This window comes from Vipera ursinii, assembly GCF_947247035.1.
Source record: "Vipera ursinii genome assembly, chromosome: 1".
Lineage (NCBI taxonomy): Eukaryota > Metazoa > Chordata > Lepidosauria > Squamata > Viperidae > Vipera > Vipera ursinii.
Window position 1 is genome coordinate 74,587,500 of NC_139512.1, and position 20,682 is coordinate 74,608,181.

Here is a 20,682-nt window from a genome sequence, read left to right on the forward strand (position 1 = left end):
GTTTGATGTGGATATGAAATAATAGCCATAAACATATGCAAGTACTTTGATACGCTTGTGGACACAATATTTAATAATGAACTGTTTCCACTTGACATGATAGCCTGTGATCCGATACAAAACTATACCAGAGAAATAGCTAAGTTGCATAAAGACGGTGCTCTTGTTTCCAAACGGGGGCATGGTCTAACATTTTTAGATTTCTAGTATTATGACAAAAGAGATTAAAAGGCTGGATAGAAGTTGCATGCTCCGGTGCTTGGTTCCCATAGAAAATGTGATATAAAACAGCTGATGGACCATTAATACCTGTTTCTATCATATGTCTTGCTTCCAGTAACTTTACAGTGGAGATGTTCTTTCGGAATGAGAGTCAGAAGGAGCCTTATGTATTGCAGCTTCCCAAGTGTAAACAGCGCTGCCCCCTGCCGCAATTCCTGCAACTTACAGAGCCAGTTATTTCACAGGACTGGAAACAGGAATGTCAGATAGTACGCACAATGAAAGACACAGGTGAGTGAGGCTGGATGAATCTGAAGGAAGATTCATGTTCAGATTAAACCATTTTAATCAGGATGGTTTTTGTTTCAATCTCTTGCAGAATTTATTGTGACCTTGGCTGTCTGTGGATCTCTCCTGTTGTTAATTACCATTCTGCTCCTGACAGTACTCTTCCGTGTGAAGTCCAAGCCTCCTGGCTACAGCCATCTTTCCAACGAAGGGGAGGAACAGCCTTGACAATTGCTTCAGCCCCTCCTAAGGCAGCAAGAGGAAACGGAGCTGATCTCAGGGGCAAATGGGGCCTCATTCAATGACTAAACGTCTTCCTGGTTTTGATCACTGCTTTTGAAGCAGGAGAGTTGACAATGGAGATGTTGCAACGAGGAGATGCATTCTATCTACCACAGCATAATGCAATTAATTGCTAGGAGCAAAATGCCAACATGGTCTTAGATTGCTGTTTCTCAGTGTGTGATCAGTTTAACAAGAAGGTTGTTTTTCTTTCTCTAAACTCAATATCCTGTCTTAATTGTTTAAAATTGGCACAAAAGGTGGCTCTCTGCTCCTTAAAAAACCTTCAGTCTAGTAGCTGTCACTTGTAACTCTCTTTTACACTGTGACAGTGGCATGATGCTTAAACCAGCAATAACCAATTGCTTCCACTGAGTCAAAAATTCAGAACAAAATGGTGGTTTCTATTGTACAAAACAGCCATAGGAAGAAATCTTAAATTCACCCAACAGAAATTGCCATAATTGGATCCACCAGTTTCGTGGAGAAAGGTTTTTCCACGGACCGAAGAGTGCGTGGTTGTGTGTGCTGCCTACATCTCACAGATGGGGTTTTGCTTGTTTGTGCGGCCCAGCTGTTGGCATGCCGTGCCCCGGTACTGGTCCACAGACCAGAGGTTGGGGACCCCTGCTCTAAGTACTTTACTCTTAGTCTTTAGGTACTGAAGAGATAGAACAAGTGACATTAGATTCCTCCCTGCCCTCTTAACAGGAAAGGGATTGATCAAATATATGCATTCAAGCCATTATTTACATACCTGTGATACTTCATGCACAGTACTCTGGACAAGAAGAATGTTAAAAGAACATGTGCTTTAAGAACACACTTTCAAAGGTCTTATTCAAATATGTGTGGTAGAAATATTGATGTCTGGTTTTACATTCCTAAACTTCATTTTTAAACATGCTGCTGAAGTTGAAGACGAGCTAACTTTTAACTGAGCAGGCTCTATTGTTATGTAAAATACAGGGTCCTATACATTTGGGAGATCAGCAGCTCCCAAATCTTCCCTGGAGTGCATTCCAATCCACTGATGCTGGTGCCAGGCATTTTCTATTGGCTCTTGCTTAAACCCTTTTAACTTTTGGCCCAGTTTTTTTTCCTTTGGCCTTCGGGGATTGTGCTTCATCTCAAGATTGTATGTTTCTAATTTACACAATGCAGGGCAGCACAGATGTCTTTCTTATCCCTCTCCATGAAGAGAACATGTACTACCTCATCAAAAATAATATATGTGGCACATAAAAATCACAAGGCTATAATTTCAAAGATTCTCGTACAAGATATGGCCAATTTCTTAACTGCAAACAAAATGTTAGTTCACATTTCAGAGAATACTGCTTTTCTTGAATCTGAATTCTATATGATCCAAAGTGCTCCTGAAGATGTGCAATGTGCTTCCTTCATCGTTGAACAGTGGCATCTGAATTGCCGCATAGGCCAGAAAACAAGCATTTTTTAAATTACCCCCCCTCAAAAACAAAACAAACCCCCACACTCTTAGTTTATTGCTCCAAGCTTTCTAACAAGTTCCATAAAAATTCTTTTTTTTATATTTCCCTGCAGGATAACTTTCTACCATATGAATGCTTTTTTTTATATCTTCAATTGGAACGCAGCCCATCAATTTGTTTGCAATATCAGGACTAAATGCTAAGTACAGTTTCCCCCACCCTTAAAAAAAATCCATTCTCTTTTTCCTTAAAATAGACTTCTTAAAAAGAGCAATACTGGTTACTGTAATCAAATACCTCTAACTATACAAAAACACCAGGAGATATAAAGTAAAAAATGTAATTGTGTGTTTTGCATTTCCTGGGCTGAAACAGTAGCAATCCTACTCTGAGGAGATACTTAAAAGCCCAGCTTGGTCATTACAAAACATTTCACACCTTATATTGTTTTAAACACCTTGTAAACCGCCCTGAGTCCTACGGGAAAAGGGCGGTATATAAATCTAATAAAATCTAAATCTAAAATCCACATTTCATCTAAAACCACTGCATTAGTATTCTGTTACTAAAGAGTACACAAGACAGTTGCCAAAAAATTACCCAATTCCATTTTTCTATGATATGCCTCCTGCAGGGCAGGATGAAAGATAGAGCCAAGAGAAAGGCAGATAAATCACTTCCAGAAATGAATCAAGTCAATTTATATGCCAATTTCTTGCAGGCTACGTTGTAAATAAAATGGGAAATAATTTGCTTTGGTACAAAATGAGGAAAAACGATTTATTTCTTGAGACTAAATAATGCTGTAATTCACTAGATCACTTTCTTAATGTTTTCATTAAAAAATAAGATTGGACTGAATTTTTGCTCCTTTTTTGTTGTTCTCTTTGTGCACATTTCTAGCAGCAGGGCCACAAGAAAAGATATAACCATGGCAACTTTTTGTATTAAAGTCAATTATAGTTAGGGAAGGGATGCGGTGGCTCAGTGGGTGAGGATGCTGAGCTTGTTGATCAGAAGGTCGGCAGTTTGGTGGGTCGAATCCCGAGTGCCGCATAACAGAGTGAGCGCCTGTTACTTGTCCCAGCTTCTGCCAACCTAGCAGTTCGAAAGCACGTAAAAATGCAAGTAGAAAAATAGGGACCACTACGGTGAGAAGGTAACAGCGTTCCGTGCGCCTTTGGCGTCTAGTCATGCCGGCCACATGACCACGGAGACGTCCTCGGACAAGCGCTGGCTCTTCAGCTTTGAAATGGAGATGAGCACCGGCCCCTAGAGTTGGAAACAACTAGCACGCATGTGCGGGGGAACCTTTACCTTTTACCTATAATTAGGGAATCTGACATGGGACCAACTTCCCAGTAAATAATCCAATCTTGATTTTTTTAATGTATTAAAGTGGGAGTGCTCTTACTCTCTATTGCCCTAGAGACAGGGCCAGAACACTAGGTTATACTACAAGCATGGAGGCTCCTGTCAGACATCAAGAACTTCCTGATTGTACATGTCATTAACCAGTGGAACAGACTGCCACATGATATTAGTTCTCTGAGGCTAGATGGTGAACTGTTAGAGATGCTCTAGTGCATCCTGCAACAAGGGAGTTGTATTAGATGACCTTTGTTACTTCCAACTCAATGATTAAATTATACTGTATAAAAATTAATGCATTTCTAACAGGCCTTCGAAGCTAATAAAGAGCTCTATTTCCCTCTATATAAATGTATACAATATACATTTACGGTATATATTGTATAGAATTCATATAGCTTAGGAAAGAAGATGAAGGGAAAAGTTAAGATGAGTGGAGCACAACTCCCCAAAATAAGACTCTGATCATTCATTCAATTTTTATTAAGCTTCTCAGACCTATTCTTTGAGCAGGCTTATGTCCTAGCTCTTATGCTTTTTCAAGAAGCAAGTTAGCTTCTCTGTATAACAGAATAATTTCTGATACAAAACCTTATTAAACTTATTATTTTTGAACAAAAGAACACAGTTAAGTGAATCACAAGAACAATCGTTGCAAAGTAAGGTACCTATAGCTAGTTGCCTTCTTTGTACCTCTCTCTCTCTATATATATATCTTTTAGTTTTACAAATCTCACAAAATTACAAATACCTGTGTCTGAGAACTCACAAATTATGTTGCTCCTTAAAACATAAGTGCTCTTATTTTTTAGTGAGCATAGGACAAGCATAAGATTGTTTTAAATATATTATAAAAAGAAAAGAGCCAGTTCTGAAAAATATACTGCAATCTAGATGGTTAGCATATCTTTGTGCACTGTACTTTGTCTTAAACAATTAAAAGCCTTTAGGTACACACAACAGAATGTGGGTGTTTTTTTTTTTTAGCTCATTTAAGGACACGTATATGTATATGCCTTGGATAATAATGGATGACTCAGTTCTGCAACGTAATTTCCATCATCAAAGAAGATGGTCTACTGTAAAGGGCTTCCTTCTTCTGAAGTCAATGTTGCAAGTTATGTCAGCAGCACTAACTTGACTCCAAGCAAACCCTAGTGACACAAGCCTGACTCATGAGTCTTCGGGCTTCTTTCTTCTCTTAGTGTGCCCTGTGTATTCTTTACCCTTTGTTTTAGTGTCCTCAAATTCAATGCTGAGCAGTTTAGTTTTGAATTTGTTTCTTTCTGTGTTTGATGGTCGTTGCCTCTGTCCTCTTTGGTGGAGTACATTCTTAAGCCCAATTCTCTGCTCTTTCATAGCTTGCATGCGATCCTCCTGCTTCTTACCTATCATCACTTCTCGGTCCCATATCAGAATATTAAAGCCTGTCAAAAACAGAATCACACTCTTAGGAATTCAGCCTTGGATAACTTATAAACCACGTAACATTTATGCCAAGAGCTCAGACATGGCTCAGTTTTTAAAACTGGTGTCTGGTGACAAGTCTGCAAAGAGATTTTAGAGGAATACGATTCCAACAATTAGATAACTGAAGATCACGTATAATTCATCTTGCCCAACACAGCAAAGAATAGTAAAGTTCATTCTCAATTTTTTCTATTTGGTTCACTTTTATTGTCTTATTTTAAAAATAAATTCCTTGCGAGTACTGGCCTTATATTTTCTAGGATCAATTATGGGAAACGATTCCCAATTGTGTAAAAATCTTTTGACCCAAAGTAATTAAACTGTATTTTTTTTCTTGTTTCAAGAAAATGCTTCTATTTCAAAATATATTTTCTCCTTCCTTCTTAAAACATTATTATCTGAAAGGTCAACAGATGGCAGCAGTTCTCTCTTTCCTAGATAAGTAACTCCTAGTAACTAGGTGGATATATCCAAAATTTTTGGAAATAATATAAACATGATTTAACATGGACCTATTATGGGATTTTTTTAAAAAAAAACTTTCTAGTTGGGCTATGTAATTTCTGATGGATTCCTCTTAGTTTTTCAAGATGAGCTGTGGCTGGGTGCAACTTGTTAGACCAAAAAAACCCCCCAACAAATAATCAAAACCCTCTTTATTCACGACAATTCATGGAACACAGCGCCTTTGAATGTATGCCCCATTTTTTTTTACTAATTAAATTTTTAATGATACAGGAAAAGCAAGATCTCCAGCCAAAAGAAGCACTGAACATTCTTTTATACATTATTTGCTACCGTCTTCAAGTAGCTGAAACAACTATGGGGGATTTTTTTAAAAAAACCTATTAAAAAACCTGTTTTTCAACAACTCTTTTTCATGCTAGATGTCAATGTTTAAAGCCACTTAATCAGGGATGCCTAAAACATTATCCTGGATAAACCAATATATGGCTGGAACAGAGCTGGTCTTAGGTGGTCGATGCTCAAACAAAAATAGCTGTGTTTCAGGTGTTTTGGAATGAAATAGAGCTGGATTGTTTAAAATATAAACTAAATTGCAACTGTTCTGGGCAAAAGTGATTTGGGGGAGGAGGAGAAGAGGAAGTCAAGGCCAATAATATGTACAGACATTAGGTGAGAAAAGAGGTAAGATCAGGGGTCGGCAGGGCAGCCCATAGGTGATGTCAGAGAATAAAAAAAGGGAGCAACGTCAAGCCTTTCCTTACTTACCTCATAAAATCCCTTCAGGATCCTTCCAGTTTTTATTTAAACTGAAACTTAAGAACATCCAAAATGTTTCTGTCAATCTGTAGCCAAAGCAAAGTAGGACAACGGAAACTCCAGAAGGTAGCAATTTTATTGCAGGCTCAACTCATTTTCTATTTTGAGCACACCTTTTTACAATATTAAAGCATTACGCCTTTATTATTTTCAGCTATTGCTTGCAAAGTGGTAAAAAATATTTAAACGTAATTTTAAACATATGGTAAAGTTCCAAATGCAGTCCAGAGTTTTAAGCCTATGCTGCAAATGTTTGAATTCAAATGGTCTTGGGGGGGGGGGGAATGCCAAACCACTGCACTAAATATGAAAAGATTAAACTGCTTACTTACCCATTCCTGAAGCCAAGGTGTCGCCCATGGGGTTAAACTTATTGAGCTGCAAATGTACACACAATAATGCATTGTAAGCTTGTCAGCTGTCTACTTATCAAGCAAAACAGAAACCCGAACATTCTGAACAGTACAGAAAAGCCCAACAATGAGTGTGGGAAAATTCTGAACAAGTCAGCAAAGCGTTGAATAGGAAGAGCTCCTTCCTGCACTATTCCCCGGCTATTCTATCTGTTTCAGCACCCTGGCTCGTGCCAGAGATAAAGGAAGTCCTTACCCTCAAAAGTTCATTCGAGAAACTCAGTGGGAATCCTAGTTCGTTTCATTTTGAAACCTAATTTGAAAGCATTAAATCTCTGGAAACAGAAATTAAAACATTTCTTCTACTTCAAAAACCAATGAAGCTTTCGACTAGAAACCATTCCTAGAACACCATTACATGGACAGCACTAAAGTTATCGATACTCTTCTGATAAGTTTCCACTGGGCCTTTACGGTAAGAATAAGGGATCTGGGTACTCTAGACACTGCTTATGCCACATCACCAGCCATGCTAGCTTGGGTTGCTGAAAGCTATAATTCAGTAATGCCTAGGCGGCTATAGATTTACATCTTAAAAAAACAGTCTACGAAGCAAGCAGGAAGCCAACCTGAGACACGTTATTCTATCTACTACTAATGCATAATAGGTATTAATGATAACATGTACGTAAGTGAGGAATTCATTCTCATTCCTTTCTTTTTCTTTTTTGGAATCCCAGATACTGTGGCAGCATAACAGCTAACTTTAAATTAGGTCTCAACACTCACCGATAAAATGCCTGATGCATTTGGATCATGTAGTTGGCACACCATCTCTCCACTGTTTCCATCAAATATGTCAACGGTTCTCAGCTCATCTGCTGTGTACCCTGGGAACTTAGGGTCTGGATAACGACCAACCACAATGAGATCGTAACGAGGATGCCATGTTGCCTACAATACAGAAGACACGAGTGAGAAAAATCACTGATAGAATTTTATATCTAGCACACGGAAATGGAACTACAAGAGCATTAATTAACTTTTTCAAATGCTGGGACTCAGATTCAGCTTCTGCATCATGTTGTAAAAACAGAATTCCAATTGATTTTTATACTACTACGCCTGGAGCTTGAATATAAATTCTTACCTTACATAGTACTCTACATAAAGCTAGTATGTATTTTAGTTGGAAATACTTATTATCTATTCTAAGATTAGAGAGCCTGTTTGGTGTAGTGACAAGGCATTAGGCTAGGAATCAGGAGACTGTGGATTCTAGACCCACCTTAGGCACAGAGCCAGGTGGGAGGCCTTGGGCTAGTCACTTTCTCTCAACCCTAGGAAGGAGGCAACGGTAAACCACTTCTGAAAAATCTTGCCAAGAAAACTGCAGGAATGTGGCCATGCAGTCTCTGGGAATTAGACAGAACAGGAGAGAGAAAAAATCTGATTGTTAATTAATTAAAGAACTGTTAATTCTTTACCACTTACTTGGTTTGCACTATACTGGCTTCTTTTAATGACACAAAAGTTGTACGGTATGCTGTTGCTCACGTTTGCAGTAAAATAACATATGAAAAAAAAAATCTATGACACAGGTCACCGACACCATTTCTTTTGGCTCAAGGACTCCATCAGCTTTTCATGGCATGTTGAAAGACACACACACCAAAGCCAAGTAAGTCCTAGGTCCTTTAGAAATGAGATTTTAAAGGATGAAACAGCTGCCTTAAGCATTTTCAAAGCTCTATTTAAAAACCTCCAAAATTCCCCTAATTTTTTTTTTAAAAGATATTTTGGACCCCATTTATTCTGATAGAGCTCTAGAAGCCACAAAAGGGATGGGGGTGTGCTGCAGGCAGCAGACAGAATGCACTTTTTTGTAACTTTGATATCCCTTTTCTGGATTACTAGATGAATGTCCCTGTTTGACAATCACATTTCCAATTTCTATAGGGGAATTGTAAGTTGGTGTTTTAAAAACATGCCTCCATCAGAAATGATTCCTAATTAATATTCCTGTCACCTTGATAGGTGTGAGATGCTGGAACTGCCTATGAGGATGTGAAATTGAATGCTGTGGTTTGGACCAATCAGAAGAAGAATAAACCCGGATTTCATTGTGCTGATCTGTACTCAGTAGCTTAGCACCATCTGTTGGGCTGAAATAAGCTGCGGAAAAACACATTAAAAAAAATGTAAGTCATAGTGCTGCACCAGGTTAAAAAAATATTTTCCAAGAAATTATTATAGTATTTCCCAAAGGTTCAAGTAATAGAGTATATTTCCATATCCTTAATATTATAAAACATATGTATTTCATTAATATAACTATTAATATCCTGAGTAATTTTTTCCGAGTATGAAAACGGACAATGCAACAAGGGGATCTGTTCTAAATAACAAAGTATAATGATCAATTCAGATAAAAATCAAATGCTGAATTTCACCGTTACATCATCATCATCATCATCATCATCATCATTATTATTATTATATAATTATAATAATAATAATAAAGTTGGAAGGGACCTTGGAGGTCATCTAGTCCAATCCCCTGCTCAGGCAGGAAACCCTATACCATTTCGGACAAATGGCTGTCCAGTCTCTTCTTAAAAACTTCCAGTGTTGGAGCATTCACAGCTTCTGGAGGCAGGTTGTTCCACTGGTTAATTGTTCTAACTGTCAGGAAGTTTCTCCTTAGTTCTAGGTTGCTTCTCTCTTTGGTTAATTTCCATCCGTTGCTTCTTGTCCTGCCTTCAGGTGCTTTGGAGAATAGCTTGAGTGGCAGCCCCTGAGATATTGGAACACTGCTATCATGTCCCCCCTGGTCCTTCTCTTCATTAAACTAGGCATACCCAATTCCAGGAACCGTTCCTTATACGTTTTAGTCTCAAGTCCCCTAACCATCTTTGTTGCTCTTCTCTGTACTCTTTCTAGAGCAGGGGTGTCAAACTCGCGACGTCACGTGACGTATCAGAGCTTTTTCCCCATTGCCGGCAATGGGGTGGGCGCGGTTTTGTCGTGACGTGTCCGGTCCGCGGGCCAGCAGTTTGACACCCCTAGAGTCTCAACATCTTTTTTACATCGTGGTGACCAACACTGGATCCAGTATTCCAAGTGTGGCCTTACCAAGGCATTGTAAAGTGGTATTAATACTTCATGTGATTTTTTTTCTCCCACTACCAGGTGGAAAGCTACGGGCCAGGTGGAAAGAAGATCAGAAAACTGGTTTTACAATGACTGATGAAAATCTGATAAAGCAAATTAGAAATCAGGGTCCAGCACATATCAAACGGATATATCTTGCATTGATAGAAATTGACTCAGAAACAGAACTTGTTAAAGATTGTATGATAAAATGGGCCCAAAACATTCAAGAAGTTATCACAATGGACACGTGGGAAAAGATCTGGGTGAGGAACGTAAAATTTACACAAGCTCAAAATTTAAGAGAGAACTTTTATAAAATGTTTTACAGATGGCATTTAGATCCTAAAAAGCTTGCAAGTATGTATCCGAATTATCAGCCCAAATGCTGGAGGTACAGTGACGAAGATGCAACATATTTTCACATATGGTGGACTTGTAAAAAGGTTAAGGCTTTTTGGATAAAAATTTGGTGGAATATGCAGAAGATTTTCAAGCAAAGGATAAAGTTTTGTCCGCAACTTTTTTTGTTGGGTATAATTACAGATGCTACGATTGTGGACACTAAGTTGATGTTGAACCTAATTACAGCAGCAAGACTCTTAATAGGTCAATATTGGAAGAAGGTGGAACTGCCGACCATAGAAGAATGGACTTTAAAGGTTTCTGACCTGGCAGAGATGGCAAAGATCTCGGCTTATTTGAAAGATCACTCGCAAGAACGTTATATTATGGAGTGGAGAAAGTGGATTGAGTATATCCAGAACAAATATGGGACTAAAAAGTTTCATGTAGCATTTGAATAAGTCTTCCTTTTTTTTTAAATTTAATATTAATAGTGCTTGTAGTTATCTTATATGAGCTAGAGAGCGATAGAATTTAGAGTTTATGGTTGTTAGCATATGGATGTTTATGATTGTTTTTTTTTGTTTTTATAACTTGTACTTAGCTCTGGGAAGTCGGGGGGGGGAGGGGGGGGGTAGGGAGGGATGGGTAGGGGAGGGGGAGGGGGGATTGTTAAAGATAAAATGTATGTTAAAACTTTTCAATAAAAAAAAGTCCCCCTAACCATCTTTGTTGCTCTTCACTGTACTCTTTCTAGAGCAGGGGTGTCAAACTCGCGACGTCACGTGACGTATCAGAGCTTTTTCCCCATTGCCGGCAATGGGGTGGGCGCGGTTTTGTCGTGACGTGTCCGGCCCGCGGGCCAGCAGTTTGACACCCCTAGAGTCTCAACATCTTTTTTACATCGTGGTGACCAACACTGGATCCAGTATTCCAAGTGTGGCCTTACCAAGGCATTGTAAAGTGGTATTAATACTTCATGTGATTTTTTTTCTCCCACTACCACAAATTATGCAGTCGAGTTTCCTGCATTTGGGGAAATCACAATATGTAGTCCTCAAATAGAGGACATATCAGATATTAAACTGATAAGAACAGATATTACACTTGATCTTAGCCAAAAGGCTGATTATCCAACAATCCTTTGAAATTTATAATCTATATAGGATTAATTGTAAATGCAAAGAAAAGTAAGTGGCACTGTGGATACAAGATGAACAAAAGTCATAGGACATTGATATATTTATCTCACCTGCATTGACACCTTTATCATGCTGGAGTATATGAAGACAACTTGATTTATCCTTAAGATTTCTCAGATCCCAGATTTTGACTGTCTGATCTACAGAGGCCGTAGCCAGCAGCCAATCACAGTGAGAATTAAACTCCACGTGAGTTACTTTCTTTTTGTGCAGCTTCAAATTCCATATCTACAGTGGATATAAGAGAAGGCAAATATTTTGCTATTGTAAAGCACAAGATTCTAGTCTTTGGATATTAGGCAAAGAAAGCTCATCCTCACATCCCACTATGTTAATAAATATTAAGGGATGGCCTTCATTCCTGGCTTGCTGTGATGGCAAATTAAAACCCATCTTTACTGTTGATATGATGCCTCTCCCAATATGTATTACTATATGAAGAATCTACAATGCCTCAGTAATAAGGCTAGAGATAATGCAGTCAGAGACAAGAATCCACCCAATCCTATTGAAAACTTAAAGTCTATTCATTCATTCATTCATTTTATGCCCATCCATTGACTCACACGAACAGGGCCTCTCACTACCTATCAGTCACCCAGATTGAGTAAAACAAGTATGGGAAGAATTTGTGTCATTTATTGCAATAAAGGATTGCCCAGCAGAAGAGAAGCACAGCTTGTTTATGAGGTGCCAAATTATGATTGGACTGCACATACAGCTCAATGCAATATCAGAGTCTTTAAGACACTGTTTTAGAAGACGTTCCATCAAGTTTCAATGGAATATTATTAGGCAAATTAAAAAATGCTGAAACAAATTAAAAAGTTCTAAAATCCTTAAGCTTATTTTGTTAAGGAAAAAAGAAAACATACAAACCTGTTCACCTTCAGTACTAAACAAAATCACATTCCCTACATTATCTCCTGTTACTACAGTCCGACGAGTTGCAGATACATCAACACTGCAATACCAGAAACTAAAACAGAAATAAGAGTTATATTTTATAACGAATAGAAATGCAGTGAAAGAAAACCAAAAAGAACAAAAGAAGGACTTAAAAATTGATAGTCTGAAGAACCTTATTTTGATATGGGATTGGTTGGAGTTATTTACCAAGAAGTGTTCATAAAAAAAACATATGAAAGTTTTAGCATATAACACACAGAATCATGTAATAAAGTCAAATGCTATGGTATACATCTTTATAGGCATCACATGGAAAAATTAAACTCATGCTTAAAGCATTTACCATATATTAAATAGCTGGTTTTAATTCGAAATATACAGGTAGTCCCCGATTTACAGCAATTCATTTAGTGATTGTTTAAAGTTACAACAGCACTGGAAAAAAACTGGCTTATGACCGTTTTTCACACTTATGACTGTTGCAACATCTTCATGGTCACATGATCAAAATTCAGACACTTGGCAACTAACTCATATTTATGACAGGTTGCAGTGTCCCGGAGTCATGTGATCACCATTGGCGACCTTCTGATAAGCAAAATCAATGGGGAAGCCAGATTCGCTTAACAGCCGTGTTAATAATTTAAACAACTGCAGTGATCCACTTAACAACTGTGCAAATAAAGGTCGTAAAATGGGGCAAAGCTCACTCAACAATTGTCTCTCTTAGCAACATAATTTTGGGCTCAATTGTGGTCGTACGTCAAGGTCTACCTGCAATAAATAATCTTTAGGAGGGATAGATGAGATTCAAATTTATGAAACAAAACAATGCAGATTAATTTAACATCTTCAAACCAAATCACAACTTAGGTTGCAAGTAAAATTGCTGCTAGTTTTTTTAATCATTATTTAAAATATTTGAAAAAAATATCCAAATTTAACATTCTATGCAGCTCTGAAATACGAAGTCTAACATATATATCCATGTATTTTTCCTTCAAAAATTTATTTTGAATATTTACTCAATTATACACTGTGAATTGCCCCTTGTAGGCTTTATATTAATCCACAAGGCAATAGACAATGAAAAGGCAAAACTTTAGAAAATAGTTTATTGATTTTTCTATCATTATAAATTGCTGCCCAAAATTGTAGCATAGCAGCCTGCAAAGTCACTACTGGTGTTTTTGTTTTTTTCCTTCAATCTTTCCTACAGATCAGAACATTTGTACACAGAGAGGGATTTCTTGGAATTTTAAAGGCTTTTTACTACAGATTGCTCAAGTACTCATGACCACAACATACTTCACTGCTTCATCTTCCAAAATGAAAAAGCAACACTACATTTGAAATGACTCATTATTTGGCCCCTTATATTCTGAAGCAGAAACATGTTACTCTATCCTGTATGTGCAGAAAATAGCTTAAGCAAATTCATAGAATAGAATAGAATAGAATAGAATAGAATAGAATAGAATAGAATAGAATAGAATAGAATAGAATAGAATAGAATAGAATAGAATAGAATAGGAGTAGAGTAGAGTAGAGTAGAGTAGAATAACAACACAGTAACTACACAGTGTCTACAAATGAAGTCAGAACAAGCTTAATGAATAGAATAGCAATTCTCTCTTCCTTCTTTCCCAAACATGGAATTTATGACTACAGACTCATATATCAGAGGCTACCGGCTGCTCGGGCCTCAGACTAAGAATGCCTTCTCCGGTTGCCCTGCTGTTTTCCAAATCACATAAGTTAATTCTCAAGCTTCTGAGAGTGTCTCTGGAGTCTTTCTGGATTATAGGTGAAACTGACAGAAAACAGCTCTAGAATGAGAATAGGTAGCTAGTGCTACAATTTTATAAATAAATTATTAAGAGTGCCTATTGGCTCAGTGGGTTAGGACGCTGAGCTTGTCGATCAGAAGGTCAGCAGTTTGGCGGGTCGAATCCTGAGTGCCACGTAGCAGAGTGAGCACCTGTTACTCATCCCAGCTTCTGCCAACCTAGCAGTTCGAAAGCACGTAAAAATGCAAGTAGAAAAATAGGGACCACTACGGTGGGAAGGTAACAGCGTTCCGTGTGTCTTTGGCGTCTAGTCATGCCAGCCACATGACCACGGAGACGTCCTCGGACAAGCGTTGGCTCTTTGGCTTTGAAACGGATATGAGCACCGGCCCCTAGAGTCAGAAACGACTAGCACGCACGTGTGGGGGAACCTTTACCTTTACCTTTATTCTTTTTCAGGCCAAGGATCACTCTTAGCTTTTAAATGGTATGCTTCATCCATTAAAAAATGGAGTAAAGAAAAGAATGGGTCAGGATGAAAATTACAGCTGAATTCAACTTTTGAATAGTTTCTAGAGTGGGACAAGGGATCGGAAAGCAACATCTGACATTGGGACTTGAGGCTGTGATCTCCAGACTAAATAAAATTATCTTGTTAGTAGCAGCCTAATTAATTCTGAATTTAACTCAGTACTACATCAGTCCTAGCTAATTCATTCCCCTATATATTTATATGTATTTTACTTACTTTACAAAGCAAGTACAACAAATACTGAAAAGTGACCAGTATTACCTTGAAAACTATTTAATATTTCAAAAAATGAGACAACTGTACATCTCAGTAATTAGCCCTTTTCAAAAAAAATTGCAGTGATTACTAGGACTTTAAAAAAAATCCAGAACATTTTATATTAAATTTTTAGATTATAACACAAGAGTCCCATTAAAAAAATATCCCATTCAAACAACTGGCATCTCTTCTGATGGAACAAAACTCAATGCATTTAAATGTATGACATTGGAAACAACAGAAATTTGAAACAAGGCTCTTATTTCCTTGCTTTTCACTGTGGGTGGAAAAATGTGTGAGGTAGTAGTCCATGCTACATGTTAATTTACCATCAAACTACAGAAGGAATAGTTAAAACAATGATATTTTCTAAGTATTTTTTTTCATAGCAAACAAGAGAAGCAACACTACTGCTCAGAATAATTTATGTAGACTACCTCTGCACAAAAAGTGACAGAACTGAATCTAGAAAAAAAATAAGAACGGATTTACTATTTATTTATTTACTATCCCAATATCTGTATTTGTGCATTCTGTTATTTATGTCACTGTTCACCGCCCTGAGTCCTTAGGGAGAAGGGCGGTATACAAATCAAATAAATAAATAAATAAATACTACAATGAAACTTGTAAACAATTTAAGAGCAGTTTTCTGGATATTTCATTGAAGCTTCTTTCCAATGCCTAAGTTTCCATCATGCATAATGTTTGCGTTTGGTCTTCTTGGAACCAAACCAAGTTTTTGTTATCTGTTATCTCAAAAATTCAGCAACACTACCTGTAAAGCATCTATGCTTACTTTTAATGTTTGTTTATACAAGACAACATACAAAGAACACCTAGGACAGCAATATATTACATTACAACGCATGTACTAAGTTCCGCATAGCAATATAAAAATAGTAGTGAACATCAGTGCTAGAGGGCAATACTCTTTTTATATTGAAAGCAAGCTCTTATTCTTTGAAATATATGTCTAATTATCCTTCATACCCTCCGTGCTGCTTCCAAAGTGGCTCTGGCCAATTATAACAACAATTCTTGTTACTCCTGTTTTAAATCTCTCTAAATTTTTATGGCTTGGGGGGAAAAGCTAAAACGAATTACTAAATCAAGCCAAAACGATGTGGAATGAACATTCTGATGAAACCTCAGAACATTTTGTTCTAAGTTCAGAACACTGGAAACAATTTGGACCCTACTAGTGCTACTTAATATCACACTGTCACTCTTTATCTCACTATTAAGGGCCATTTAAAATAATACAGAACTAGAATAATCCCAAAACAGAGTATTAAAGAGCGCTAGTGTGGTTAGAATTCAGTACTGCAGGCTACTTCTGCTGACTGCCAGCAGTTGGGCAGTTCGATTCTCACCGGCTCAGGGTTGACTCAGCCTTCCATCCTTCCAAGATCAGTAAAATGAGGACCCAGATTGTTGGGGGCAATAAGCTGACTCTGTAAACCGCTTAGAGAGGGCCGTAAAGCAGTGTGAAGCGGTAAATAAGTCTAAGTGCTATTGCTATTTTAAAAAAAACCCTCTATTTTTCAACAGTACAGCATTACATAGCTACAAATACTACAAAAACTCACACTGTAATATTTTATAGCATCTCAATCTGACATGTTTTAAGCAAATCTCTTTACCAAGGAAAATCTTATCTGCTGGTCAGTTTTCGTTTTGTTATTTTATATTGATTTTCAGCTATGAGGTTTCTCAAACTGGTTTACTCAGTAGTATGTCTCATCTTTTTACCTTGCTCCTTAAAGGTACTTTCTGAACTAGAAAAATAAGCACTCTAAAAAGTGACTCAGGAATATAAGTCACCCAAATGCTGAGTGGAACAATGAAAAACATTCCAATCTTAACCGTTTCTTATGGTTATGCTGCCTTCTAATAAAAAAGCTGAAAGAAGTAGGTTGCATCTTACTCCCAGTCATCGGTATTGGCCATGACCCGGATTGTATTGCCATTAAAATCTTGCAAGGCAGTAGTCCCAGCAACTGATGATGTGTACAGTTCACTTGGATTAAAAGGATTAAACTTCATTCCTGTGATAGCACCTCCAGCTCCCATCTATAGTTAAAAGAAATGGATAAAACACAAAGCCACTCAAAAATCAGGAAGGAGAACATTTCCTCATATTATCTGATTAGTGTCAGTAACGTAAATATAAAACTACATTTCCCAAAAGGTAGCATTCACGTTTATCAGACTGCGTCAAAGCAAAGAGCCTCACGTGGGGAGGATTTTCAGCTCTTCTGGCCAATGCTAGAATTAGAATTTATTGAATTTATATGCCGCCCTTCTCCCTAAGGACTCAGGGCGGCTCACAACAATAAAAAGTTTAAAAACATAAATATACAAAATTTAAAAAAGAATTAAGTCATAAATGTAATAAATACATAACAATTAACCCAATAAAATCTAATTCAAAACTGGAGTCAGTCCAGGCTCGATTGTTGGAACAGCCATGTCTTCAGGTCACGGCGGAAGGACCGAAGGTCGGGGGCCGTCTGCAGCTCCAGAGGCAACTCATTCCAGAGGGTCGGCACGCCCACAGAGAAGGCTCTCCCCCTGGGGGTCGCCAGCCGGCACTGCTTAGCCAAAGGAACCCTGAGGAGGCTGACTCTGTGGGAGCAAACCGGGCGATGGGAGGTTGACAATGGCAGCAGGTGGTCTCGCAACATGGCAGGAGCCCAGCTTCCTCTCAGAATCAATGTATCATCTTTTCTTTTTATTGAAAAGTTTTACAAAATTTTAATAATAAACCCCTCCTCCCCATCAACCCTCTCCCCTTCCCTCTCCCCCGGACTTCCCAAAGCAGAATACAGGGTATTACATATAGCAGGGCTCAGCAACCTGAAACAGTGAAAGAGCCACTCGGAACCGGTTCCCTCACAAAAGGAAAAACTGGGAGCCGCAAAAAATGTGTGCACATGGGCGTACATGCGCGCATGTGCAGAACAGGGTTTGACTGAAGAGTGGAGCCAAGACGAGATATGCACCTACCCTGCATATTTGAATTGATTGGTTGAACTTTTTTAGTCCCACTTTTTTTTTTGGACTGCACTTGGCAGAGGACTGGGAGCCGCAGGAGACGGCTGAAAGAGCCGCATGCGGCTCCGGAGCCGCGGGTTGCAGACCTGTGACATATAGCAATCTTATGCAAACATATGCTAAATATCTATTACAACATTAACAAACCTTCCACCCTTTAACTCCCTTATAACAATCAATGTATCATCTTGAGTGCTGAATTTTTTTCTTAAAAATTAGCCTAAGAAAAAGTCCGCAGTAAGCAGTAAAAAAAAAATGAAACGAAAATACAAGACTGCAATGCTCTTGTCTTCACATGCAAATATATATCCAAACAATATAAACAGAAGCTCACATAAAAGATCTAGGAACATTTTTTTAAAAATTCTTCCTCTAATCCAATCCAGACATCAAAATATACTATAGAACTATTACAACCGTAAACCTCAGTCTTTAGGTGACCACAGTTCATATTAAAGCAACATCTTTACACAGCAAATGAAAAATCTCACTGCATTTACAGGATATCTCCCATTCATTCAGAGAACTGAGTTGGAAGAGAGAATTTGGGCCATCAAGCTCAACCCCTTGATTACTTAAGAGTATGGACCACGAAAGTAAAATAAAATTAGATCCAAAAAGATTACAGATTTCCCACTTTAAAATCATAATTATCCAATTTTGAGACATCCCTCCTACCTCATTTCCATTCTTTCAAAGTAAGGAGACAAACAGCCCTGATTCTTCAAAAACATTTTTTATTATTATTATTATTATTATTATTATTATTATTATTATTATTATTATTATTATTATTATTATTATTATTATTATTAATATACCGCCCTTCTGCCGAAGGACTCAGGGCAGTGATTTAATTTAATTATAACTCATGGCTCTCATCAGCATGTTAATACTAAACTGCTTCAACTTACTCCTTCAATAAAAGATGTTTTATTGAGCACTTCATAATTCCACAAGATGATGTCTCCTCCTTTGGAGCCCACAGCAACTGTGCTGGGATGCATTGGATGCCATTCCATAGCTGTAATTCTTCTGTCAAACGGACTTGCTGTTCGGAACAGACGGTAGAAGTAGAGAGAACGTACAAAGGGCACCTGGAGACACTGTTGCAAAGACAGTAAGAGAGTGATATCCGAGCCCCAGTTGCATGCACATAGTCTTTTATACATATGTGCAGTTGGCAGGAACAATTGTGTAAATTGCCTAATTGTATCTTTGGATTCGTTTTCCTCAATAAATAAATGAGCAAATACAATGTTGTTGTTTTTTTCTCATTTGGTTAACTGGGTACTCTTTATCTAGTTTTAATGGAAAACAGATAATGTCATGTTTAGGTCATATTTATTATGCAAAATTATTGAACATTCAAAAGGGTTCACAAAGTTTTAAGAGCCACTGTAACTATAATTATCTGGTACTTGCTGAGATACCTTGCATCATATCCAAGATCAAAAAAGCAGGAAAAAAATGCTACTCAAATTCTCTTACCCAGAGCACAGGAGACTTGAAGAGATGCTATAAAAATTTGTTGGGATCTACTTCAGACTAGGTTGAATCTACTAAGCCAGTGGCTCCCAACCTTTTCTATACCCTGCACCCCTAGAACACTTCTGATATATTCTCGCACCCCTTACAAAAGCTCAAAATAACGGCAATGAATAATGTATACACACTATAATTTTGAAAACCCAAGTTTTTGCACCACCTGGAATATCGTCTCGCACCCTTGGTTGGGAATGCCTGTACTAAGCAAGTCTAATGTGTGTCACATCTGTTTTTACAATCTTGTATATCCTACAATGTATTAGATTGGATAAGCATGATTAATTTTTTTGTTTTAGAAATGGCTATTAATTATTTTAAACAACAGATGGTTACTCATGCTAACTATCACTCCAGTCCATTAATTATTATCTCTTAATTAACTGATTTGGAGAGTTGATGGGCCAATCAATTATACAGTGTCTGAATTCCTGGCATGCCTTCACTGGCTTTCCAAATATTCAAAACGCTTTTTAATGGTTTTATTTCAACTGTATGTTATTTTTAATTTTAATTATTTTATAGTATTCTTCTTAGTTTTGGCAATGGTTTTAATATTATAATATTTCTTAGATGCATTGGGTTCCTTTTCTTATCCTCCTGATTCAAATTGTTGAATAAACAATTGTTTTTAATAAATTATCTATAGACAAGATGTTGTTTTTGGTAGTAATGAATCATACTATGTTGTTTAAGAAGGTTTGTTTTTTATTGCTGGTTATTGTTATTTGCAATTCAGACCTGGAGCTCATCCAGTCATCACTACACATACACTTCTGTATTTTTTAAAATGACAAGTATATTTGAGTCATGGAACATTAAATAGCTGAGAAGCATATTCAAAAGGAAAAAGATTTTTAATACATTAAAATTGATGAGGGTGGATCTTTTTCATGTAATATATAATGCTCTGAATGAGAAAAAATATTTTTAGCAAAGAAGGGATTAAGTCAGTTAAATAACTGGAAATTTAAAATCTGCCAGGAAGTAGCAATTGTAGTGAAAAATTTCTAATTTTATAGTTGAACAAAAGATTTGGTGACTAGGCAATTTTAGTCATCAAATACAGAGTTCATTAGTTCCAGGTTAGTATTGTGGCTGCAGCAACCTTGGTTTGAATCTGAGTCATGGCAGACAAAAAGGAGAAAGATTTTAATCATAAAC

General features: G+C 37.4%; 2 protein-coding genes across 6 annotated transcripts in view; one reads left to right on the forward strand and one right to left on the reverse strand.

Annotated features, from left to right (window-relative positions):
• The window catches only part of ACP2 (acid phosphatase 2, lysosomal), a 69,713-nt gene extending 66,606 nt beyond the window's left edge, over positions 1 to 3,107 (forward strand). For all 4 annotated transcript variants that reach the window (XM_083348796.1, XM_083348794.1, XM_083348795.1 and 1 more), the window contains 2 exons: positions 338 to 513; positions 602 to 3,107. In XM_083348796.1, the coding sequence (XP_083204922.1) occupies positions 338 to 513; positions 602 to 738 (313 nt within the window). In that variant the 3' untranslated portion in view covers positions 739 to 3,107. The remainder of the gene's footprint in view (positions 1 to 337; positions 514 to 601) is intronic.
• A 977-nt stretch (positions 3,108 to 4,084) lies between these two features.
• The window catches only part of DDB2 (damage specific DNA binding protein 2), a 30,923-nt gene continuing 14,325 nt past the window's right edge, over positions 4,085 to 20,682 (reverse strand). For both annotated transcript variants that reach the window (XM_083348791.1, XM_083348792.1), the window contains exons 4-11: positions 18,888 to 19,079; positions 16,844 to 16,989; positions 12,304 to 12,403; positions 11,475 to 11,652; positions 8,754 to 8,899; positions 7,514 to 7,678; positions 6,704 to 6,749; positions 4,085 to 5,044 (exon numbers count right to left, since the gene is read on the reverse strand). In XM_083348791.1, the coding sequence (XP_083204917.1) occupies positions 4,791 to 5,044; positions 6,704 to 6,749; positions 7,514 to 7,678; positions 8,754 to 8,899; positions 11,475 to 11,652; positions 12,304 to 12,403; positions 16,844 to 16,989; positions 18,888 to 19,079 (1,227 nt within the window). In that variant the 3' untranslated portion in view covers positions 4,085 to 4,790. The remainder of the gene's footprint in view (positions 5,045 to 6,703; positions 6,750 to 7,513; positions 7,679 to 8,753; positions 8,900 to 11,474; positions 11,653 to 12,303; positions 12,404 to 16,843; positions 16,990 to 18,887; positions 19,080 to 20,682) is intronic.